This window comes from Lagenorhynchus albirostris, chromosome 12, assembly GCF_949774975.1.
Source record: "Lagenorhynchus albirostris chromosome 12, mLagAlb1.1, whole genome shotgun sequence".
In the NCBI taxonomy this organism is placed as follows: Eukaryota; Metazoa; Chordata; class Mammalia; order Artiodactyla; family Delphinidae; genus Lagenorhynchus; species Lagenorhynchus albirostris.
Genome location: NC_083106.1, coordinates 87,570,225 through 87,597,699, shown reverse-complemented (window position 1 = coordinate 87,597,699; position 27,475 = coordinate 87,570,225). Strand labels below are relative to the sequence as shown.

The window sequence follows — 27,475 nt, the reverse complement described above, 5'->3', positions numbered from 1 at the left end:
AGAGAGTAACCATGGGGAAATCATTACGGAGAAGACGGCGTCTGAACTTCAAGTCCCTGAGACTGGCCACTCTAAGAACCTTTGTGTAACTGAGTTGCTGACTTATATGACATACAATTGTCTGTGCTTATTGTGGGTATTTTATTCAGTGCTGATTATGTGTCAGGCAGTGTGCTAAGTGTGGGTGTATAAAGTTCAGGAAGGATTGTAATCAAGCAGGACCCTGTGGGGCCATCCCAGGGCAGAGCCCCGCCACCCCACCATGTCCTCTGCCAGCCTTTTGTCCGTAGAAAAACTTTACTTAAAGAATAAATTTAATCAGAGAAATGAGAAATGTGGAAAGAAAGGAAAACTGTTAAGCAAGACAAAGTAATAATAGTTTAGCCATTAAGCAAAGTCAAGGACCTTTAGTTCCTCCTCCAGGGCTGTAGATACTATTCTGAGCCATGTCCTTTGAGCTGTTTTGCAGCTGAAACTGAAACCCTCACCAGGTGGAAGAAGTTAACTGCATGCTGCCCACAAGCATGAAGACCCCAGGTGGAATCAGAAGGTGGATGATGTTGACTCCCAGTTACCTCACCGCAAGCCAATCAGAAGAAGGTCCACAAGCTGATCACACACCCCACACCCCCACTCCCTTATCCTGTCTTTTAAAACCTTTCCCTCGAAGCCTTCAGGGAGTTTGTGCCTTTTAAGCATGAGCTGCCCTGGACTCCTTGCTTGGCGCCTGCAATAAACGCTGCACTTTCCTTCACCACACCCAGTGTCGGTAGATTGGCTTTACTGTGCTCAGGTGAGCAGACCTGAGTTTGGTTCCGTAACAGGATGGCTTGGTCTCTGTCTACCTAGAGATTCCATTCTCGTAGTAGAGGCAGACAGGAAACAAAATAGTTAAATGATAATAGATAACTATCTACAAAATAGATAAATGAATTGTAAATTGAGGTAAGGGCTTTGAAGGAAGTAACCAAGAGGCTAAGGTAGAGAATAACTTGGTTGGGGTGAGGTGAGACCTGCTTTTGTGGAGGTGGCTGGAGAAGGCCTCCTGCAACAACACAAGCAATGATGTTACAAGTCCAGTGCTCTCTGCTACTGAGTCCATGTCTTAACCATGTTCATCCTCCCAGCTCTGATGGGGAATCACCATCATTATACTCATTTGAACAGAGAGGAGACTGAGGCACAGGGACACTAAGTAATTTGATGTGTAGTTTGTAAGTGGTGGAGACCAGATCCAAACCTACCTTTCAGGTCCAGAGCCTGCTCTCTTCACCACTCTGACAGGCATCTCCCGCCAAGGGTGTGGAGGGGAGAGCACATATGGGGCTCAGAGGCAGGAGAGTTCTCACGGGATAAAGCAGCCCTCGTGCTCCCAGAGGTGGGGCGAGGCTGCACACCACCCTTCCCTTGGGGTGTGGGCTTCTTTCAGACACGTGTTAATACAGAAACAGGCATTGGGCGAGTTGAAAAGGACAGAATTCGTTAGCTGCCCTAGCACTATAGAATTACTGATGAGAAAGGTCATTTTCTGGTGTAACATTTTGATTTCACAGTGGAGGACCCCCAGCTCAGAGAAGATAGGTGATTAATTGCTTAACTAGTTAGTTGCTGACTTGGGAGTAAAACATACGTGCTTTTCCTTGATCCCACGTGTGCATAACTGGTTTCTACTTAACACACAAATTTATCTTATAAATTGCTTTCCCACCAATTGAAGGGCACTGGAGTACATGATTACAGACTAGTACTTTCTTAAATTCTTGCTCCTTTAATTTGGGATGGTTTTCTTTGAGGACAACCATTCCCATTTCACGACACATGGTAAAATGTGTTCCTTTTGAGAATTTCCCTTCTCTCCTCTGTGGAAATGCAAAGAAACAGAGGACAGGACCAGTCGATAAGCTCACTTCTCGTGTGACTCGCCCCCTTCTCTTTCTTCACATTTGCTGGCAGGAGTTACAATGCGCTGATTATAAGAGGTGGCCTGATGTGAACAGGGCTTGGGGGTCAAGGACTGATGCACACCTTGGACAAGGCACACGCTTGAGCAGCAGACAGGAGGAGGCTGATCCAGGCAAGCACCTGCCTCACCCACAGCCATAGTCCCTGAGGAAACTCTCAAGTATTGTTCAAAAAACCTAAGCAAGCCCTAGAGGGTTCAGGTAATCTTACCATGGCCCTTCTGTCCGGTGAAAAATAACAAGTTGTCTTGCACTGCTGAGTGGTTGTTTGCCAGCTGAAACTTCAAGTGGAACTCGTAATCATAGCTGATGTCTGGGACCCGTGAATAAGCCAGGAACGAGGTATATCCAAAGGCATCCATCCCACTGAACCTGGGCTGGGTGATGTGAACAGCTGTGGAAAAGCCCAAAGCAAACAGTTAAAACAAGCCTGTTCATGGACTTGTAAGAGGAGGGTTGTGTTTTGCTGCTGCATCTCGCCACATAGTCTGTTTACTATCACATTAATTATACATATGTGCCCTTCAGCATTGAGCAACTCAGAGACTCAATAGGGAATTCAAATCCAGAACAAAGGAAGGGCAGTGTTTTGAGATCCTGTGTATAATCCTTTAACTCACATACCCTTTTGACATGAAGAATTTACTTAAAAAGCAAAATTCTACATTTTGGAGATTAATTTTAGAAATAGAAAAGATCATACGCAGTCAAAGTATTTGCCTAGGTGCTTTGTAACAATAATTTGTCATCCAAAGGCCAGATATGACTTAGAGAGGGACTCACAGCTTGGAACAAACTGAGCTTCTCTAACTCTTTACTTTTCTAAGAGCCAAAGGTCAGGGGTAGGAAGGCCAAGAGATGGGAAGGAAATGGATGTTTCCATCACCATATTGTGAATGACCTGAAATTTCCTTGAAGTGAAATCGTTGTCTAAAAGAAATGCTCTTCCTTACTTTGTTCAGACATGTGTTAGATAGTGAAAGCGTGGGTTTCAATAGGCCTGAAACTGTAGGGAGATTTAGTAGAAACAGGAAATGGTAAAACCCAGAAGTACAAGGGCCAGTGCGGACAAATAAGATTTAGTTGAGGGGTGCTATCAGCCAGCTAGCTTCTCTTTTCATCCTGCCTCTAATCTTGTATCCACATTTTCTCTTTCATTGTTCTGTTTCCTTCATAAATAGTCTCAACTGGCTTTTATTTCCTCACTTCAAGGGGAACAGGGAACAGGAAGGGGGATTTTGACCCCCATCCTGACTATTGTGAATGGTATCCCCAGATTAAAGGATGTTCCTAGAATCTATCTTTATTCGTTCAAGACAGCTCAATAGAGGGAAGAAAGCTTGTCTTGATTACTTTATAATGCTCCCTTCTCAAGAGGTGGTGGCTCTCTCACGAAGTTGTAAAACTAGAATTTTTACAAACTTTAAGAAATATCCTCACTCTGGTACTTAACACTTAAAACAAAAGAGTTGTTATGTCTGGTTATAATTGTTTATATAGCAAATAATTCTGCTATCCTGGGAAAAAGAATTCTATTTATCAGAGGCTTTTATTTCTGCTTGTTTCACGTAACTATTCAAGTAGCGATTTGTATGGAATCAGCTGAATGCTTCATTTTGATATTTTATTAAAATCTTATCAGTTTATTCCTTGGGATGTGTGTCCTAGGATAAGTAAACATTTTCTCAAAACTCACCAGAATCTGAATTAGGATTTTGAGACATACCACCTTTTATATATATATATATAATCTAATGAATTAATTGGTGGTTTGTGTTTCAGAGATAATAAGACTTCCCATCAGGGATTTCAGTGGTTCTGTGAGTAGGATGGTTGAAGGAAATTAAATAAAATTAACTGGGATTGAAGCAAAATAAAAATATTGATGGTGTTTGAATGTTGGCATTAAAAACAGTTAAAATAGAATTCAATTAAATACTAAAAATAGGAATGTCTTTCTTTTATAACATTTCCTCCTGTTAATAATTTACAACTGAGTCTACTAAAAGTTTTTGTACATTTAGGTTAGATCAACAAATACGTATGTAGTTCACTATCTGACCTTGAGCTAGATATTGGTGACACAAGGATAATAAAGCACAATCCTTACCCCCAAGGAGCTAGTGTGTGGTCAGTTAAATTACTCAACTGAACTAGACTGAATCTTGGCTGATGACAGCAGTTCACCTACAGGTGACAAGCAAAGATCATTTCAGGTGGAAAGAACAACTTATTCTACAGTAGGGAGGCCAAAAAGCATGTCATACTCAGGGAACCCATGGAGTTTACAAGTTTTAGAATGAAGTATAAAAAGGAAAGTGGAAGCAAATGAAATGACATAGTTAAGACAGGGGTCAAATTATGAAGGGTTTGATATTTTCCTCATACTTTTTGAGTAGTTAAGCAAATATCAAAGTTGCCTTTTAGAAATATCACTGTAGTGATGAAATGTGAAGGCTGGATTAGACGGGGAGCTGGAGGAGAAACCTTTGGTCAAGAATGATAAGGAGAACTTTGAGGACATTGGGAAGTCTAACAATGAGTTCAGCTTGTACTGGGGGGGCAGTGGTGGCCCTTGTCCACGTGCTCAGTGGTTTGGATCCCAGCAAGAGCACGCAGCTCCGCTCACTCCACATGGCAGCTTAGCACTGGATCTGGGGCAGACAGGTCCTGGGAGAAGTCAGCCACAAGGCAGCCCAGATCTCAGGTGGCAGCACAGCCACTTCAATTCCTGCAGCAATAACACCCTGACCCCCAGGCCACAGCATTGTACTAGATCTGGGATGAACAAAACAGGGCTTTCCCTGTTTCTGAGTGGAACTGCAGACACCTGCATGGGAGGCACGTAGGTTTGCTGTGACTGCATGGACCTCACTTGCTTCAGCAATCACACACTTAAGGGCAATGAAGCCTTATTGAACCTGACCCTCAGAGCTTCCACCCCAAGAGCTGGGGAAAAGACCCTGACACTGACAGAATGGTAACAGCCACAGAGCAGAGAAGAAGTCCTGCCTCACATCCTACACAGGCTTTAAATCCCCCAACACAAACCACGCCCCCATCAAGGAGATAACAGCCAGCACACACCGAGGAAAGATATAGTTGGTTTCCATCCCCAAACCAGCCCTACCACCAAAACTATTAGAAACACACAGTCTGTACAATGATGCTCCCACATAAAAACACCCCTTCAAGACCACAATAGATAACTGTTTCTCCCAAATTCATAGAGACAGAAAAAGTTAAATAAAATAAAAAGGCAGAGGAACTACTCCCAATTAAAAGAGGAAGAGACACCCCCACCCCCAAAGAACATATAATGAAACAGACTTTACTCGTTCAACAGACCCAGATTTCAAAGAGGTGGGAATAAAAATTCTAAGTTAAGAAAGATTATTGATATAAACACAGATAACTGTAACAAGGAAATAAAAGTTATACAGATGAATCAATCAAAAATAGATAATTCAGTTTCAGAGATAAAAAGCAATCTTCACAGGGAACTATATTCAACATCTTGTAATAACTTATAATGGAAAGAATATAAAAAAGAATATATTGATATATCTATATATCTATCTCTCTATATATAACTGAATTACTTTGCTGTACACATGCAACTAACTCAACATTGTAAATCAACTATACTTCAAAAAAAGAAAAAGTAAAAGAAAGCAGTCTAGAAGTAATAGATAGCCAATTAAATGAGACAGAAGAACGAATAAGTGACCTGGAAGATAAAATAATGGAAACCACCCAATCAGAAGAGCAGACAGAAAAAACAATAAGAAATGAAACTAACATAAGGTCTATGGGAAAATATAAAGCAAACCATTTTATGCATGGTATGAATTCCAGAAGGAGAAGAGAGAGAGAAGATCAAAAATGTAGTTGAAGAAATTAAGGCTGAAAACTTCCCAAACCTAAAGAAGGAAACAGATATCCAGATACAGAAAGAGCCAAGCGTCCCAAAAAAGATGAATCCAAACAGACCTACACCAAGGCATCATAATTAAAATGGCAAACGTTAAAGATAAAGAGAGGATTCTTATGGCAGCAAGAGAAAAACAAAGGGTCAGATACAAGGGAATCCACATAAGTTTTCAACTGATTTCTCTGCAGAAACTTTGCAGGCCAGAAGGAAGTGTCATGATATATTTCAAGTCCTGAAAGGGAAAATCTGCAACCTAGGATACTCTACCCAGCAAGATTATCATTTAGAATAAAAGGAGAGATAAAGAATTTCTCAGACAAGCAAAAACTAAAAGAATTCAGCAATACTAAACCTACCTTAAAAGAAATAATGAAGCATCTTCTTTAAATAGAAAAAAAGCAAGAATCTATAGGAAAGGAAAAAAATCACAGAGGAAAGGCAAATATATAATCAGTACTGAAGATCAATTAAATAAGCTAGTACATACACTAAAAACAATAAAAGAATTATAAAAGCAAGTATAATGATAATAAGCAGTAAAAGAGGATTAAGAGGATATGAAGATGTAAAATAGGACATCAAAATCACAAAGTGTGGGGGAGGGGAGTAGAAAAGGTAGACCTTTTAGAATATATTTGAACTTGAATGATTGTCAGTTTAAAGCAAGTAGACATATTATGGGTCAACATACATGAACTCCATGGTAACCACAAATCAAAAACATACAATAGATTCACAAAAGCCAAAAAGAAAGGGACTCAAGCATACTACAAAAGAAAACCATCAAATCACAAAAGGAAAAGCAAAAAGAAAAATGAACAAAGAGCTACAAAAACAACTGGAAACCAAAAATTAAAACAGCAATAAGTACATACCTATCAATAATTACTTTAACTGTCAATGGATTAAATGCTCTGATCAAAAGACATAGGGTGGCTTATAGGATAAAAAAAAAAAAGAGAGAACCTGCAATATGCTGCATTCAAGAGACTCACTTCAGGACAAAGGACACATACAGACTGAAAGTGAAGGGATAGAAAAAGGTATTGCATGCAAATGGAAGCAACAGGAAAGTGGGGGTAGCAATATTTATATCTATTAACATAAACTTTAAAACAGGGCATAAAGAAAGACAAAGAAGGACATTATATAATGATAAAAGGATCAATACAGAAAGGGGATATTACACACATTAACATATACACACCCAATGTTGGAGCACCTAAATATATAAAGCAAATACTAACAGATGCAGAGGGAGAAACTGACAATAATACAATAATAGTAGAAGATTTTAACACCCCATTGACATCAATGGACAAATCATCCAGACAGAAAATCAATAAGGCAACAGAGGTTCTATATGACCCAATAGATCGGTTAGACTTAATTGATATCTACAGGACACTACATCCAAAAAAAGTAGAATACACATTATTTTCAAGTGTGCATGGAACGTTCTCTAGGATAGACCACATACTAAGTCACAAAATGAACCTCGATAAATTTAAGAGGATAGAAATTATATCAAGCATCTTTTCTGATCACAATGATATGAAAACTAAAAATCAACTACAGGAAGAAAAATGGGAAAAAAACAAACACATGGAAACTAAACAACATGAAAAAATGGGTCAATGATGAAATCAAAGAAGAAATTAGAAAAGGAGACAAACGAAAATGAAAACACAACTTTACAAAATCTATGGGATGTACCAAAAGCAGTTCTAAAAGGAAAGCTGATTTCCAAAGACTGAAGAGGTGGGAACACTTCTAAATTTATTCAATGAGTCACCATCACCCTGATACCAAAACTAGACAAAGAAACTACAGAAAAAGAAAAATACAGGTCAATATCTGATGAATAAATGCAAAAACCATCAACAAAACATTAGCAAATGGAATCCAAAAATACATAAAAAGAATCGTACACTATTATTAAGTGGAATTTATCCCAGGGATATAAAAATGGTTCACTATTCACAAATCAGTCAATGTGATACATCACATTAACAAAATAAGGGATAAAACCCATATGATTATCTCAATAGATGCATAAAAAGCATTTGATAAAATTCAACATCTATTCATGATAAAAACTCTCAAAGTTGGTATAGAGGGGCTATATCTCAACATAATAAAGACCATTTATGACAAACCCACAGCCAACATAACACTCAATGGTGAAAAGCTGAAAGCTTTCCTGCTAAAATCTGGAACAAGACTAGGATGCCCACTCTCACCACTTCTATTCAACATAGTATTGAGAGTCCTAGCCACAGCAATCAGATAAGGAAAAGAAATAAAAATTATCCAAATTGGAAGGGAAGAGGTAAAATTGTCATTATATGCAGATGACATGATAAAATATATAGAAAACCCTAAAGACTCCACACAAAAAACTGTTAGAACTGATAACCAAATTTAGCAAGGTAGCAGGATACAAGATTAACATGCAGAAATCTGTTGAATTTCTTTAAACTAACAATGAAATATCAGAAAGGGAAAGCAAAAAAAAAAAAAATCCCGTTTAAAATTGCATTAAAAAATACTTAAGAATAAACCTGACCAAGGAGGTGAAATACCTATATGCTGAGAACTATTAAATGTTGATAAAGGAAATTGAAGATGATTCAAAGAAATGGAAAGATATCTCACACTCCTGGATTGGAAGAATTAATATTGTTAAAATGGCCATACTGCCCAAAGCAATATACAGATTTAATGTGACAACTTTCAAATTACCCATGACATTTTTCATGGAACTAGAGCAAATAATCCTAAAATTTATATGGAAACATAGAAGACCCAGAATTGTCAAAACAATCCTGAAGATAAAGAACAAAGCTGGAGGCATAACCCTTTCAGACTTCAGACAATACTACAAAGCTACAGTAATCAAAACAGCATGGAATAAGCACAAAAACAGACATATGGATCAATGGAACAGAACAGAAAGCCGAGAAATAAACCCACACCCCTTGGTCAACTAACCTTTGACAAAGGAGGCAAGAATATACAATGGAGAAAAGCCAGTCTCTTCAGCAAGTGGTATTGGGAAAGCTGGACAGCTCCATGTAAATCAATGAAGTTAAAACATGCCTTCACACCATACACAAAAATAATCTCAAAGTGGCTAAAAGACTTAAATATAAGGCGTGACACCATAAAACTCCTAGAAGAGAACATAGTCAAAACATTCTCTGACATAAATCATAAGAATGTTTTCTTAGGTGAGTCTCCCAAGGCAATAGAAACAAAAACAAAAATAAACAAATGGGATGTAATTAAACTTATAAGCTTTTGCACAACAAAGGAAACCATAAACAAAACAAAAAGATAATCTATGGACTGGGAGAAAATATTTGCAAATGACGGACTGAAAAGGGCTTAATTTCCAAAATATACAAACAGCCCATATAATGCAATAATAAAAAAACAAACAACCCAATTGAAAAATGGGCAGAAGACATAAACAGACTTTTCTCCAAAGAAGATATACAAATGGCCAAAAGGCACATGAAAATATGCTCAGCATCGCTAATTATTACAGAAATGCAAATCAAAACCACAGTGAAGTATCACCTCACACCAGTTAGAATGGCTATCATCAAAAAATAATAAATGCTGGTGAGGGTGTGGAGAAAAGGGAATCCTCCTACACTGTTGGTGGGAATGCATATTGGTGTAGCCACCATGGAAAACAGTATGGAGGTTCCTTAACAAAGTAAAAATAGAGATACCATATGATCCAGCAGTCCTACTCCTGGGCATATATCCAGAGAAAACTCTAATTTGAAAGGATAAATACACTCCTATGTTCATAGCAGCACTATTTACAATAACAATGACATGGAAGCAACCTAAATGTCCACTGACAGATGAGTGGATAAAGAGATGTGGTGTGTAATATATATATATAATGGAGTATTACTCAACCATAAAAAAGAATGAAATATTGCCATTTGCAGCAACATGCATGGACTTAGACAATATTACACTTAGTGAAATAAGTCAGACAGAGAAGGACAAATACTATATGGTATCATGTATATGTGAAATCTAAAACATAATACAAACCAGTCTGTGTACAAGACAGAAACAGACTCACAGACATAGAAAACAAACTTATGGCTACCAAAGGGGAGAGGGTTGGATGGACAAATTAGGAATATGTGATTAATAGATACAAAGTAATATACATAAAATAGATAGGCAACAAGGACTTACTATATAGCACAGAGAATTATACTTAATATTTTGTAATAAGCTATAACAGAATATAATCTGGGATTAAAAAAATCCCTGAAACGGAATCACTATTCTGTACGCTTAAAACTAACAACATTATGAATCAACTACACTTTAATTTAAAAAAACAAGAAAAATAATCCCTGAAACATAGGGATTCACATTGTAATATCTGCATTACAGTTTATGGCATAACTTTGAGAATAACATTTTCATGCATCTGTATAACTCACATTACATAAACTGTAAATTTATTCTGGGTTCAATAATCTTTGTGATAAATCAAATTTCCCAGACATTACACACATGGAATATTCCAGAACTTATGTGTTTTGAACACTTTTCTCCTCCCTAACACATGAGCTTCTTTATGCCAGTGGACATTTAGTTAAGATATTAAGAAACATCAATGTTGGAATGAGTCATCAGTCAAGTTCAGTGAAAAAAAAATTGTTTTAGCTTTTTAATCTCTTATTTTTTAAACCATGGATCTATAAATGTGCTTTTCTATACTCCAAAGTAACAAAAGAAACTAATCAAAATGGCAGAGAGTAAGATGTGGAGATCACCTTCCTCCTCATAAATACATCAAAAATACATCTACATGTGGAACAACTCCTACAGAACACCTACTGAATGCTGGCAGAAGACCTCAGACTTCCCAAAAGGCAAGAAACTCCTTACGTATCTGGGTAGGGAAGAAGAAAAAAGAAAAAACAGAGACAAAAGAATAGGGACGGGACCTGCACCAGTGGGAGGGAGCTGTGAAGGAGGAAAAGTTTCCACACACTAGGAAGCCCCTTCACTGGTGGAGACTGTGGGTGGTGGGGGGGAAGCTTCGGAGCCATGGAGGAGAGTGCAGCAACAGGGGTGCAGAGAGAAAAGTGGAGAGATTCCCGCACAGAGAATCAGTGACCGGCACTCACCAGCCTGAGAGGCTTGTCTGCTCACCCGCCGGGGCAGGTGGGGGCTGGGAGTTGAGGCTCAGGCTTCGGATGTCAGATCCCAGGGAGAGGACTGGGGTTGGCTGCATGAACACAGTCTGAAGGGGGTTAGTGCACCACAGCTAGCCAGGAGGGAGTCTGGGGAAAGGTCTGGACCTGTCAGAGAGGCAAGAGACCATTGTTTTGGGGTACGCGAGGAGAGGGGATTCAGGGTTCCACCTAAATGAGCTCCAGAGATGAGTGTGAGCCTTGGCTATCATATTGGACCATAGAGCTGGGCATGAAATGCTAATGCTGCTGCTGCTGTAGCCACCAAGAATCCTGTGTGCAAGCACGGGTCACTATCCACACCCCTCCAGGAGCCTGTGCAGCCTGCCACTGCCACGGTCCCGTGATCCACGGACAACTTCCCCAGGAGAACACATGATCAGCCTCAGGCTATTACAACATCATGCTGGCCTCTGCCGCTGCAGGCTCACCCCACATTCCAATTATGACTACCGTATCTCTCCCTCTCCCTGGCCTGAGTGAGTAAGAGAGCCCTAATCAGCTGTTGCTTTAACTCCCTCCTCTATGGGTGGGTAACAGACAACTGAGGGTGGCCTACATGTAGAGGCAGGGCCAAAACCAAAGCTGAAGCCCAGGAGCTGTGCGAACAAAGAAGAGAAAGGGAAATTTCTCCATGCAGCCTCAGGAGCAGCAGATTAAATCCCACAATCAACTTGATAAACCCTGCATCTGAAGAATACCTGAACAGACAACAAATGTTCCCAAAATTCAGGTGGTGGACTTTGGGAACAACTGTAGACTTGGGGTTTGCTTTCTTTGTCTAATCTTTTTCTGGTTTTATGTTTATCTTAGTTTAGTATTTAGTGATTATTTTCATTGTTGGATTTGTTTATTGGGTTGATTGCTCTCTTACTTTTTTATATATATGTATTTTTCCCCTTTTCTCTTTTTGTGACTGTGTATGTGTATGTTTCTTTGTGTGATTTTGTCTGTATAGGTTTGCTTTTACCATTTGTCCTAGGGTTCTGTCTGTTCATTCTTTTTTCTTTCTTCCTTCCTTTTTTTCTGAGCTGTGTGGCTGGCAGTGTTTTGGTGCTCCAGCTGGGTATCAGGGCCTGAGCCTCTGAGGTGGGAAGGTCGAGTCCAGGACACTGGACCAACAGAAACTTCATGGACCTTTGTAATATCAATTGGCAAGGGCTCTCCCAGAGATCTCTGTCTCAACGCTAAGACACAACTCCACTCAATGACCAGAAAGCTCCAGTGCTGGATGCACCATGCCAAACAACTAGCAAGACATGAACACAACCCACCCATAAAAAGAGAGGCTGCTTAAAGTCACATTAAGTCCACAGACACCCAAAAACACACCACTGGACGTGGCCCTGCCCACTGGAAGGAAAAGATCCAACCTCACCCACCAGAACACAGGCACCAGTCCCCTCCACCAGGAAGCCTACACAACCCACTGAACAAACCACACCCACTGGGGCAGACATGAAAAATAACATGAGCATTGAACATGCAGCCTGCAGAAAAAGGAGGTCCTGCACACAGTATGTTAAACAAAATGAGAAAACAGAGAAATATGCAGCAGATGAAGGAGTAAGGTAAAAAACCACCAGACCAAACAAATGAAGAGGAAATAGGCAGTCTACCTGAAAAAGAATTCAGAGTAACAACAGTAAACAGGATCCCAAATCTTGGAAATAGAATGGAGAAAATACAAGAAATGTTTAACAAGGACCTAGAAAAACTAAAGAGCAAACAAAAAATGATGAACAGCACAATAAATGAAATTAAAAATTCTCTAGAAGGAATCAATAGCAGAATAACTGAGGTAGAAGAAAGGATAAGTGACATGGAAGAAAAAATATTGTCTCAGAGACCTCTGGGGCAACATTAAATGCACCAACAATCGAATTATAGGGATCCCAGGTAAAGGAGAGAAAATGAAAGGGTCTCAGAAAATATTTGATGGGATTATAGTTGAAAACTTCCCTAACATGGGAAAGGAAATTGTCAATCAAGTCCAGGAAGCACAGTGTCCCATACAGGATAAATCCAAGGAGAAACACAACAAGACACATATTAATCAAGGTATGAAAAATTAAATGCAAACAAAAAATATCAAAAACAGTAAGGGAAAAGAAACAAATAACATACAAGGGAATCCCAATAAGGTTGACAGCTGATTTTTCAGTAGAAATTCTGCAGGCCAGAAGGGAGTGGCAGGACATATTTAAAGTAATGAAAGGGGAAAAAACTACAACCGAGATTACTCTACCCAGCAAGGATCTCATTCAAATTTGATGGAGAAATTAAAACCTTCACAGGCAAGCAAAAGCTAGGAGAATTCAGCAGCATAAATCCAGCTTTACAACAAATGCTAAAGGAACTTCTGTAGGCAGGACACACAAGAGAAGGAAAAGACCTAAAATAGCAAACTGAAACAATTAACAAAATGGTAATAGGAACATACATATTGATAATTACCTTAAATGTAAATGGATTAAATCCTCCAACCAAAAGACACAGACTGGCTGAATGGTTACAAAAACAAGACCCATATACATGCTGTCTACAAGAGACTCACTTCAGACCTAGGGACACATACAGACTGAAAGTGAGGTATGGAAAATAAATCAAAAGAAAGCTGGAGTAGTAATTCTTATATCAGACAAAATAGACTTTAAAATAAAGACTATTACAAGAGACAAAGAAGGACACTACATTATGATCAAGGGATCAATCCAAGAAGAAGATATAACAATTGTAAATGTTTATGCACCCAACATAGGAGCACCACAATACATAAGGCAAATGCTAACAGCCATAAAAGGGGAAATTAACAGTAACACATCATAGTAGGGTGCTTTAACACCGCACTTAAACCAATGGACAGATGATCCAAAATGAAAATAAATAAGGAAGAACAAGTTTTAAAAGACATATTACACCAGATAGACTTAATGAATATTTATAGTACATTACATCCAAAAATAACAGAATACACTTTCTTCTTAAGTGCTCTGGAACATTCTCCAGACAGATCAGATCTTGAATGACAAATCAAGCCTTGGTAAATTTAAGAAAATTGAAATTGATCAAGTATCTTTTTGGACCACATTGCTATGAGAATTGATATCAATTAGAGGAAAAGAAACTGTAAAAAATACAAACAAATGGAGGCTAAACAATACGTTATTAAGTAACCAAGAGATCATGGAAGAAATCAAAGAGGAAATCAAAAAATACCTAGAAACAAATGACAATGAAAACACAATGAGCCAAAACCTTTGGGATGCAGCAAAAGCAGTTCTAAGAGGGATGTTTATAGCAATACAATTCTATCTCAAGAAACAAGAAAAATCTCAAATAAACAACTTATCCTTACACCTAAAGCAATTAGAGAAAGAAGAACAAAAAAACCCCATAGTTAGCAGAAGGAAAGAAGTCATAAAGATTAGATCAGAAATAAATGAAAAAGAAATGAAGGAAACAATAGCAAAGATCAATAAAAGTAAAAGCTGGGTCTTTGAGAAGATAAGTAAAATTGATAAACCACTAGCTAGACTCATCAAGAAAAAAAGGGAGAAGACTCAAATAAACAAAATTAGAAATGAACAAGGAGATGTAACAACTGACACTGTGGAAATATGAAGGATCATGAGAGATTACTACAAGCAAGTTTATGTCAATAAAATGAACCACCTGGAAGAAATGGACAAATTCTTAGAAAAGTACCACCTTCCAAGACTGAACCAGGAAGAAATAGAAAATATGAAGAGATCATTCCCAAACACTGAAATTGAAACTGTGATTAACAATTTTCCAACAAACAAAATCCAATGACCTGTGGCTTCAGAGGCGAATTCTATCAAACATTAAAAGAAGAGTTACAGCTATATTTCTCAACTTTTCCAAAATATATCAGAGGGAGGAACACTGCCAAAGTCATTCTACAAGGCCACCATCACCATGATACCAAAACCAGACAAAGATGTCACAAAAAAAGAAAACCACAGACCAATACCACTGATGAACACAGATGCAAAAATCCTCAACAAGATACTAGCAACGGAATCCAACAGCACATGAAAAGGATCATACACCATGATCAAGTGGGGTCTAACCCAGGAATGCAAGGATTCTTCAATATATGCAAATCAATCAATGTGATACACCATATTAACAAACTGAAGGATAAAAACCATATAATAATCTCGATAGATGTAGAAAAATCTTTTGACACAATTCAACACTCATTTATGATAAAAACTCTCCAGAAAGTGGGCATAGAGGGACCTACCTCAACATAATAAAGGCCATATATGACAAACCCACAGCCAACATCATTCTCAATGGTGAAAACTGAAACCATTTTCTCTAAGATCAGGAAAAAGACAAGGTAGCCCACTTTCACCCCTGTCATTCAACATAGCTTTGGAAGTTTTAGCCACAGCAAACAGAGAAGAAAAAGAAGTAAAAAGAATCTAAATCAGAAAAGAAGAAGTAAAACTGTCATTGTTTGCAGATGATAAGATGCTTTACATAGAGAATCATAAAGATGCTACCAGAAAACTACTAGAGCTAATCAATGAATTTGGTAAAGTAGCAGGATACAAAATTAATGCACAGAAATCTCTTGCATTCCTATACACTAATGATGAAAAATTTGAAAGAGAAATTAAGGAAACAATTCCCGTTTATCATTGCAACCAAAAGAATAAAATACCTAGGAATAAACCTTCCTAACGAGAAAAAAGACCTGTACGCAGAAAAGTATAAGACACTGATGAAAGAAATTAAGGATGATACAAATAGATGGAGAGATATACCATGTTCTTGTACTGGAAGAATCAACATTGTGAAAATGACTTTACTACCCTAAGCAATCTACAGATTCAATGCAGTCCCTATGAAACTACCAATGACATTTTTCACAGAACTAGAACAAAAAATCTGTATGGAAACACAAAAGACCCCGAATAGCCAAAGCAATCTTGAGAAAGAAAAACAGAGCTCAAGGAATCAGGCTCCCTGACTTCAGACTATACTACAAAGCTGCAGTCATCAAGAGAGTACGGTACTGGCACAAAAAGAGAAATATAGATCAATGGAACAGAATAGAAAGCCCAGAAATAAACCCTCGCACATATGGTCACCTTATCTTTGATAAAGGAGACAAGAATATACAATGGAGAAAAGACAGCCTCTTCAATAAGTGATTCTGGGAAAACTGGACAGGTACATATAAAAAAATGAAATTAGAACACTTCCTAGCACAATACACAAAAATAAACTCAAAATGGATTAAAGACCTGAAATTAAGTGCAGACACTGTAAAACAGAGGAAAACATAGGCAGAACACTCTATGACATAAATCACAGCAAGATATTTTTTGACCCACCTCTTAGAGAAATGGAGATAAAAACAAAAATAAACAAATGGGACCTAATGAAACTTAAAGCTTCTGCACAGCAAAGGAAACCATAAACAAGACCAAAAGACAACCCTCAGAATGGGAGAAAATATTTGCAAATGAAGCAACTGACAGATGATTAATCTCCAAAATTTACAAGCAGCTCCATATCAAAAAAAACCCAAAAACCCAATCCAAAAATGGGCAGAAGACCTAAATAGACATTTCTCCAAAGAAGATATACAGATTGCCAACAAACACATGAAAGAATTCTCAACATCATTAATCATTAGAGAAATGCAAATCAAAACTACAATGAGGTATCACCTCACACCAGTCAGAATGGCCATCATCAAAAAATCTAGAAACAACAAATGTTGGAGAGGGTGTGGAGAAAAGGGAACACTGTTGCACTGTTGGTGGGAATGTAAATTGGTGCAGCCACTATGGAGAACAGTATGGAGGTTCCTTGAAAAACTAAAAATAGAATTACCATACGACCCAGCAATCCCACTACTGGGCATATACCCTGAGAAAACCATAATTCAAAAAGAGTCATGTACCACAAAGTTCATTGCAGCTCTGTTTACAATAGCCAGGAAATGGAAGCAACCTAAGTGTCTATCGATTGACGAATGGATAAAGAAGATGTGGCACATATATACAATGGAATACTACTCAGCCATAAAAAGTAACAAAATTTAGTTATTTTTAATGAGATGGATGGACCTAGATTCTGTCATACAGAGTGAAGTAAATCAGAAAGAGAAAAGCAAACACTGTATGCTTACACATATATATGGAATCTAAAAAAAGAAATAAATGGTTCTGAAGAACCTAGGGGCAGGACGGGAATAAAGACACAGACGTAGATAATGGACTTGAGGGCATGGGGAGGGGGAAGGGTAAGCTGGGATGAAGTCAGAGAGTGACATGGACATATATACACTACCAAGTGTAAAATGGATAGCTAGTGGGAAGCAGCTGTATAGCACAGGGAGATCAGCTCAGTGTTTTGTGACCAGCTACAGAAGTGTGATAGGGAGGGTAGGAGGGAGACTCAAGAGGGAGGGGGTATGGGGATATATGTATACATATAACTGATTCTCTTTGTGATGCAGCAGAAATTAACACAACATTTTAAAGCAATTATACTCAAATAAAGTTATTTAAAAAAGTAACAAAAATAACATTGATAATAACTCTTATGTTCCAGTTGCTAGTTGCTCTGTCTAAATTATTTTGTTTCTCAGAGTAACCCAATGAGATGTTCTTATTCCTAGATTCCTACTTTACAGAGGAAGAAACTGAGGATCAGAGAGGTGAAGTCATAGATCTAAAAAATGGTGGAGTCAGGATTTGAACCCAGGCTCTTTTGACTTCAACAGTTGTGCTCTTTCTAATAATGGCTGGTATATTCATGGCAACAACTGATGAAAAGCTATTGGTAGATGTTTCTTATTTTAAAGTTTGTTGTCCTCACACATTGATTTCATACAGTTTTATTCTATTTTCCCCCCAATTCCTGGGTCATGGATTCATGAAATCTGATAGAGTTCTTACATTTCTTCTATATTCCTTCAAGAGATATGTAAATATGTTCCGGGAAGATGGCGGAAGAGTAAGACTCGGAGATCACCTACCTCCCCACAGATACACCAAAAATACATCTACGCGTGGAACAACTCCTACGGAGCACCTACTGAACGCTGGCAGAAGACCTCAGACCTCCCAAAAAGCAAAGAACCCCCCACGTACCTGGTTAGGGCAAAATAAAAAAATAAACAGAGACAAAAGGATAGGGACGGGTCCTGCACCAGCGGGAGGGAGCTGTGAAGGAGGAAAAGTGTCCACACACTAGGAAGCACCTTCGCGGGCGGAGACTGCGGGTGGCGGAGTGGGGGAGCTTCGGAGGCGAAGACTGCGGGTGGCAGAGTGGGGGAGCTTCGGAGCCGCGGAAGAGAGCACAGCAACAGGGGTGCGGAGGGCAAAGTGGAGAGATTCCAGCGCAGAGGATCGGGGCCGACTGGCACTCACCAGCCAAGAGGCTTGTCTGCTCCCCAACGGGGCGGGCGGGGCTGGGAGCTGAGGCTCCGGCTTCTGTCGGAGCGCCGGGAGAGGACTGAGGCTGGCGGTGTGAACACAGCCTGCAGGGTGTTAGTGCACGGCGGCTAGCCGGGAGAGAGTCCGGGGAAAAGTCTGAACCTGCCGAAGAGGCAAGAGACTTTTTCTTCCCTCTTTGTTTCCTGGTGCACGAGGAGAGGGGATTAAGAACGCTGCTTAAGAGAGCTCCAGAGACGGGCGCGAGCCGCGGCTAAAAGTGCGGAGCCCAGAGACAGACATGAGACGCTAAGGCCGCTGCTGCCGCCACCAAGAAGCCTGTGTGCGAACACAGGTCACTATCCACACCTCCCTTCCGGGGAGCCTGTGCAGCCTGCCGCTGCCAGGGTGCCGGGATCCAGGGACAACTCCCCCGGGAGAACGCACAGTGCGCCTCAGGCTAGCAACATCACGCCGGCCTCTGCCGCCACAGGCCCACCCCGCACTCCGTGACCCTCCCTACCCCCGGCCTGAGTGAGCCAGAACCTCCGAATCAGCGGCTCCTTTAACCCCGTCCTGTCTGAGCAAAGAACAGACGTCCTCCGGCAACCTACACGCACAGGCGGGACCAAATACAAAGCTGAGCCCCTGGGAGCTGTGAGAACAAAGAAGAGAAAGGGAAATCTCTCCCAGCAGCCTCAGAAGCAGTGGATTAAAGCTCCACAATAAACTTGATGTACCCTGCATCTGTGGAATACATGAATAGACAACCAATCATCCCAAATTAAGGAGCGGTGTGGATGAAAGGCTCTTGGTGCTGCAACCAGGAGTTAGTGCTATGCCTCTGAGGTGGGAGAGCCAACTTGAGGACACTGGTCCACAAGAGGCCTCCCAGCTCCACATAATATCAAACGGCGAAAATCTCCCAGAGATCTCCATCTCAACGCCAGCATCCAGCTTCACTCAACGACCAGCAAGCTACAGTGCTGGACATCCTATGCCAAACAACTAGTAAGACAGGAACACAACCCCACCCATTAGCAGAGAGGCTGCCTAAAATCATAATAAGGCCATAGACACCCCAAAACACACCACCAGATGTGGACCTGCCCACCAGAAAGACAAGATCCAGCCTCATCCACCAGAACACAGGCACTAGTACCCTCCACCAGGAAGCCTACACAACCCACTGAACCAACCTTAGCCACTGGGGACAGACACAAAAAACAAAAGGAACTACGAAACTTCAGCCTGCAAAAAGGAGACCCGAAACACAGTAAGATAAGCAAAATGAGAAGACAGAAAAACACACAGCAGATGAAGGAGCAAGATAAAAACCCACCAGACCTAACAAATGAAGAGGAAATAGGCAGTCTACCTGAAAAAGAATTGAGAATAATGATAGTAAAGATGATCCAAAATCTTGGAAATAGAATGGACAAAATGCAAGAATCAGTTAACAAGGCCCTAGAAGAACTAAAGATGAAACAAACAATGATGAACAACACAATAAATGAAATGAAAAATACTCTAGATGGGATCAATAGCAGAATAACTGAGGCAGAAGAATGGATAAGTGACCTGGAAGATAAAATAGTGGAAATAACTACTGCAGAGCAGAATAAAGAGAAAAGAATGAAAAGAATTGAGGGCAGTCTCAGAGACCTCTGGGACAACATTAAACACACCAACATTCGAATTATAGGGGTTCTAGAAGAAGAAGAGAAAAAGAAAGGGACTGAGAAAATATTTGAAGAGATTATAGTTGAAAACTTCCCTAATATGGGAAGTTAATCAAGTCCAGGAAGCACAGAGAGTCCCATACAGGATAAATCCAAGGAGAAATACACCAAGACACATATTAATCAAACTGTCAAAAATTAAATATAAAGAAAATATATTAAAAGCAGCAAGGGAAAAACAACAAATAACACACAAGGGAATCCCCATAAGGTTAACAGCTGATCTTTCAGCAGAAACTCTGCAAGCCAGAAGGGACTAGCAGGACATATTGAAAGTGTTGGAGGAGAAAAACCTGCAACCAAGATTACTCTACCCAGCAAGGATCTCATTCAGATTTGATGGAGAAATTAAAACCTTTACAGACAAGCAAAAGCTGAGAGAGTTCAGCACCACCAAACCAGCTCTACAACAACTGCTAAAGGAACTTCTCTAGGCAATAAACACAAAAGAAGGAAAAGACCTACAATAATGAACCCAAAACAATTAAGAAAATGGGAATGGGAACACACATGTCGATAATTACCTTAAATGTAAATGAACTCAATGCTCCCACCAAAAGACACAGATTGGCTGAATGGATACAAAAACAAGACGCATATATTTGCTGTCTACAAGAGACCCACTTCAGACCTAGAGACACATACAGACTGAAAGTAAGGGGACGGAAAAAGGTATTTCATGCAAATGGAAACCAAAAGAAAGCTGGAGTAGCAATTCTCATATCAGACAAAATAGACTTTAAAATAAGGACTATTAAAAGAGACAAAGAAGGACACTACATAATGATCAAGGGATTGATCCAAGAAGAAGATATAACAATTGTAAATATTTATGCACCCAACATAGGAGCACCTCAATACATAAGGCAAATACTGACAGCCATAAAAGGGGAAATCGACAGTAACACATTCATAGTAGGGGACTTTAACACCCCACTTTCACCAATGGACAGATCATCCAAAATGAAAATAAATAAGGAAACACAAGCTTTAAATGATACATTAAACGAGATGGACTTAATTGATATTTATAGGACATTCCATCCAAAAACAACAGAATACACATTTTTCTCAAGTGCTCATGGAACATTCTCCAGGATAGATCATATCTTGGGTCACAAATCAAGCCTTGGTAAATTTAAGAAAATTGAAATTGTATCAAGTATCTTTTCTGACCCCTACACTATGAGACTAGATATCAATTACAGGAAAAGATCTGTAAAAAATACAAACACATGGAGGCTAAACAATACACTACTTAATAACGAAGTGATCACTGAAGAAATCAAAGAGGAAATCAAAAAATACCTAGAAACAAATGAAAATGGAGACACAACGACTCAAAATCTATGGGATGCAGCAAAAGCATTTCTAAGAGGGAAGTTTATAGCAATACAATCCTACCTTAAGAAACAGGAAACATCTTGAATAAACAACCTAACCTTGCACCTCAAGCAATTAGAGAAAGAAGAACAACAAAACCCCAAAATTAGCAGAAGGAAAGAAAGCATAAAGATCAGATCAGAAATAAATGAAAAAGAAATGAAGGAAACGATAGCAAAGATCAATAAAACTAAAAGCTGGTTCTTTGAAAGGATAAACAAAATTGATAAACCATTAGCCAGACTCATCAAGAAAAAAAGGGAGAAGACTCAAATCAATAGAATTAGAAATGAAAAAGGAGAAGTAACAACTGACACTGCAGAAATACAAAAGATCATGAGAGATTACTACAAACAACTCTATTCCAATAAAATGGACAACCTGGAAGAAATGGACAAATTCTTAGAAAGGCACAACCTGCCAAGACTAAATCAGGAAGAGATAGAAAATATGAACAGACCAATCACAAGCACTGAAATTGAAACTGTGATTAAAAATATTCCAACAAGCAAAAGCCCAGGACCAGATGGCTTCACAGGCGAATTCTATCAAACATTTAGAGAAGAGCTATCACCTATCCTTCTCAAACTCTTCCAAAATATAGCAGAGGGAGGAACACTCCCCAACTCATTCTACGAGGCCACCATCACCCTGATACCAAAACCAGACAAGGATGTCACAAAGAAAGAACACTACAGGCCAATATCACTGATGAACATAGATGCAAAAATCCTCAACAAATACTAGCAAACAGAATCCAACAGCACATTAAACGGATCACACACCATGATCAAGTGGGGTTTATTCCAGGAATGCAAGGATTCTTCAATATACGCAAATCAATCAACATGATACACCATATTAACAAATTGAAGGAGAAAAACCATATGATCATCTCAATAGATGCAGAAAAAGCTTTTGACAGAATTCAACACCCATTTATGATAAAAACCCTGCAGAAAGTAGGCATAGAGAGAACTTTCCTCAACATAATAAAGGCCATATATGACAAACCCACAGCCAACATCGTCCTCAATGGTGAAAAACTGAAAGCATTTCCACTAAGATCAGGAACAAGACAAGGTTGCCCACTCTCACCACTCTTATTCAACATAGTTTTGGAAGGTTTAGCCACAGCAATCAGAGAAGAAAAGGATATAAAAGGAATCCAAATTGGAAAAGAAGAAGTAAAGCTGTCACTGTTTGCAGATGACATGATACTATACATAGAGAGTCCTAAAGATGCTACCAGAAAACTACTGGATCTAATCAATGAATTTGGTAAAGTGGCAGGATACAAAATTAATGCACAGAAATCTCTGGCATTCCTATGCACTAAGGATGAAAAATCTGAAAGTGAAATCAAGAAAACACTCCCATTTACCATTGCAACAAAAAGAATAAAATATCTAGGAATAAACCTACCTAAGGAGACAAAAGACCTGTATGCAGAAAATTATAAGACACTGATGAAAGAAATTAAAGATGATACAAATAGATGGAGAGATATACCATGTTCTTGGATTGGAAGAATCAACATTGTGAAAATGACTTTACTACCCAAAGCAATCTACAGATTCAATGCAATCCCTATCAAACTTACACTGGCATTTTTCACAGAACTAGAAGAAAAAATTTCACAATTTGTATGGAAACACAAAAGACCCCGAATAGCCAAAGTAACCTTGAGAACGAAAAACGGAGCTGGAGGAATCAGGCTTCCTGACTTCAGACTATACTACAAAGCTACAGTAATCAAGACAGTATGGTACTGGCACAAAAACAGAATTATAGATCAATGGAACAGGATAGAAAGCCCAGAAATAAACCCACGCACATATGGTCACCTTATCTTTGACAAAGGAGGCAGGAATGTACAGTGGAGAAAGGACAGCCTCTTCAATAAGTGGTGCTGGGAAAACTGGACAGCTACATGTAAAAGTATGAGATTAGATCACTCCCTAACACCATACACAAAAATAAGCTCAAAATGGATTAAAGACCTAAATATAATGCCAGAAACTATCAAACTCTTAGAGGAAAACATAGACAGGACACTCTATGACATAAATCACAGCAAGGTCTTTTTTGACCCACCTCCTAGAGAAATGGAAATAAAAACAAAAGTAAACAAATGGGACCTAATGAAACTTAAAAGCTTTTGCGCAGCAAAGGAAACCATAAAGAAGACCAAAAGACAACCCTAAGAATGGGAGAAAATATTTGCAAATGAAGCAACTGACAAAGGATTAATCTCCAAAATTTATAAGCAGCACATGCAGCTTAATAACAAAAAAACAAACAACCCAATCCAAAAATGGGCAGAAGACCTATATAGACATTTCTCCAAAGAAGATATACAGAGTGCCAACAAACACATAAAAGAATGCTCAACATCACTAATCATTAGAGAAATGCAAATCAAAACTACAATGAGATATCATCTCATACCAGTCAGAATGGCCATCATCAAAAAATCTAGAAACAATAAATGCTGGAGAGGGTGTGGAGAAAAGGGAACACTCTTGCACTGCTGGTGGGAATGTGAATTGGTTCAGCCACTATGGAGAACAGTATGGAGGTTCCTTAAAATACTACAAATAGAACTACCATGTGACCCAGCAATCCCACTACTGGGCATATACCCTGAGAAAACCAAAATTCAAAAAGAGTCATGTACCAAAATGTTCATTGCAGCTCTATTTACAATAGCCCAGAGATGGAAACAACCTAAGTGCCCATCATTGGATGAATGGATAAAGAAGATGTGGCACATATATACAAAGGAATATTACTCAGCCATAAAAAGAAACGAAATTGAGCTATTTGTAATGAGGTGGATAGACCTAGAGTCTGTCATACACAGTGAAGTAAGTCAGAAAGAGAGAGACAAATACCGTATGCTAACACATATATATGGAATTTAAGAAAAAAAAATGTCATGAAGAACCTAGGGGTAAGGCAGTAATAAAGACGCAGACCTCCTAGAGAACGGACTTGAGGTTATGGGGAGGGGGAAGGGTGAGCTGTGACAGGGCGAGAGAGAGTCATGGACATATACACACTAACAAACGTAGTAAGGTAGATAGCTAGTGGGAAGCAGCCGCATGGCACAGGGATATTGGCTCGGTGCTTTGTGACAGCCTGGAGGGGTGGGATAGGGAGGGTGAGAGGGAGGGAGATGCAAGAGGGAAGACATATGGGAACATATGTTTATGTATGACTGATTCACTTTGTTATAAAGCAGAAACTAATACACCATTGTAAAGCAATTATACCCCAATAAAGATGTTAAAAAAATAATAATAAATAAAATAAAATGCAATGCCATTCAAAAAAAATAAAAATAAAAAAATTAAAAAAATAAAATTGCACCAAAAAATAAATACTTAGGAATAAAACTAACCAACCAAGGTGGTGAAAGACTTGTATGCTGAGAATTATAAAACATTAATAAAGGAAATAAAAAGGATTCAAAGAAATGGAAAGATATCCCACGCTCTTGAATTGGCAGAGTCAATATTGTCAAAATGACTATTCTACCCAAGGCAATCTACAGATTCAGTGCAATCTCTATCAAATTACCCATGACATTTTACACAGAATTAGAACAAATAATCCAAAAAATTATATGGAACCATAAAAGACCCAGAAATGCTAGAGCAATCCTGAGGGAAAAAAAAAACAAAGCAAGAAGCATAACTCTCCCAGACTTCAGACAACTCTACAAAGCTATAGTAATCAAAACAGTGTGATATTGGTACAAAAACAGGCATAAGGATCAATCGAACAGAATAGAGAGCTCAGCAATAAACCCACACACCTAAGGTCAATTAATCTTCAACAAAGGAGGCAAGAATATAAAATAGGAAAAAGACAGTCTCCTCAGCAAGTGCTGCTGGGAAAGCTGGACAGTTGCATGTAAATCAATGAAGTTAGAACACACCCTCACATCATGCACAAAAATAAACTCAAAATGGCTTAAAGACTTAAACATAAGACATGACACCATAAAACTCTTAGAAAAGAACATAGGCAAAACATTCCCTGACATAAATCGTACCAATGTTTCCTTAGGTCAGTTTCCCAAGGCAATAAAAATAAAAACAAAAGCGACCTACAAGCTTTTGCACAGCAAAGAAAATCATTTTAAAAATAAAGCAAAATAACAACCTATGGAATGGGAGAAAATATTTGCAAATGATGTGACTGACAAGGGCTTAATCTCCAAAATATGCAAACAGCTTATACAACTCAGCAACAACAACAACAAAAAAACTCAATTGAAAAATGGGCAGAAGACTTTAGTAGAAATTTCCCCAAAGAAGACATAGAGATGAACAGTAGGCACATGAAAAGATGCTCAACATCACTAATTATTAGAGAAATGCAAACGAAAACTACAAAGAGGTACCACTTCACACCTGTCAGTATGGACATAATTAAAAAGTCTAAAAATAACAAATGCTGGAGAGGGTGTGGAGAAAAGGGAACCCTCTTGCACTGTTGGTGGGAATGTAAATTGATACAGCCACTATGGAGAACAGTATGGAGGTTCCTTAAAAAAACTAAAAATAGAATTACCATAAGATCTAGCAATCCCACTCCTGAGAATATACCCAGATAAATCTATAATTCAAAAAGATACATGCACCCCTATGTTTATGGCAATGTTCACAACAGCCAAAACATGGGAACAACCTAAATGTCCACCAATAGATGAATGGATAAAGAAGATATGTACATTGTACATATATACAATGTAATACTACTCAGCCATAAAAAAGAATGGAATAATGTCATTTGCAGCAACATGGATGCAACTAGAGATTATCATACTAAGTGAAGTTAGTCAGAAAGAGAAAGACAAATATCATATGAAATCACTTGTGCATGGAATCTAAAATATGGCACAAATGAACTTATCTACAAAACAGAAACAGACTCGTAGACATAGAGAACAGACTTGTGGTTGCCAAAGGGATGGGGGAGAGGGAGAGGGATGGAATGGGAGTTTGGGGTTGGTAGATGCAAACTATTGCATTTAGAATGGATAAACAACAAGGTCCTAATGTGTAGCACACAGAACTATACTCAATATCCTGCGATAAACCATAATGGAAAAGAATCTAAAAAAAGAATGCATATAGGTGTATAGCTGAGTCACTTTGCTGTACAGGCAGAGATTGACACAACATTGTAAATCAACTATACTTCAATAAAAAATTAAGAAACAAGAGAATCACAAAATAGTGTGAATTGGAGGGGGGCATTGGGGATAAGTGGGGGTCTGTCCAGTTGGATTTGTACATGATTTTAAGCAGTTCTTATCTCATCCTAAGGAACACAGGAAGCCATTTACAAGCTCAAAGTCATGGGATGACAAAATATTAGAAAAGACAAAATATGAGCACATCTGTGAATACAAACAAACACAAACCCTGAACTGTATAGCTGCTGCCAGTGTACAGAGTGGTGGGCAATTTATATAACACAGTGGCACCTCCCTCCCTATTTATTTCATTCTTAATAATCAATAAATTTCATTGCCTCTTTACAAAATGTTGACTTTGCAGTTTCGGATGCACCATAAATTTACTCAGACTCTAATCAATTGTCCCTTTCTGTGAAGAGTTTTTAAATGTACAACAAACGTGTTCATGCTCTCTGTTGCTTGTCGCTGGCAGGGGCATCACAGCTGCACAGCTCTTAACTTGACTGATCATAACCTGATAGGTGTGGTGGGATCTGACAGTATTCATTTTATACAAAAAAATCAAGTCTT

At 38.8% G+C, this 27,475-nt stretch overlaps 1 protein-coding gene across 1 annotated transcript in view; it reads right to left on the bottom strand.

Moving 5' to 3' along the window:
• EYS (eyes shut homolog) overlaps window positions 1-27,475 on the bottom strand; it is a 1,671,360-nt gene that overhangs the window by 101,828 nt on the left and 1,542,057 nt on the right. The window contains exon 35 of the mRNA XM_060167756.1: window positions 2,173-2,355. Coding sequence (XP_060023739.1) covers window positions 2,173-2,355 — 183 coding nt within the window. The remainder of the gene's footprint in view (window positions 1-2,172; window positions 2,356-27,475) is intronic.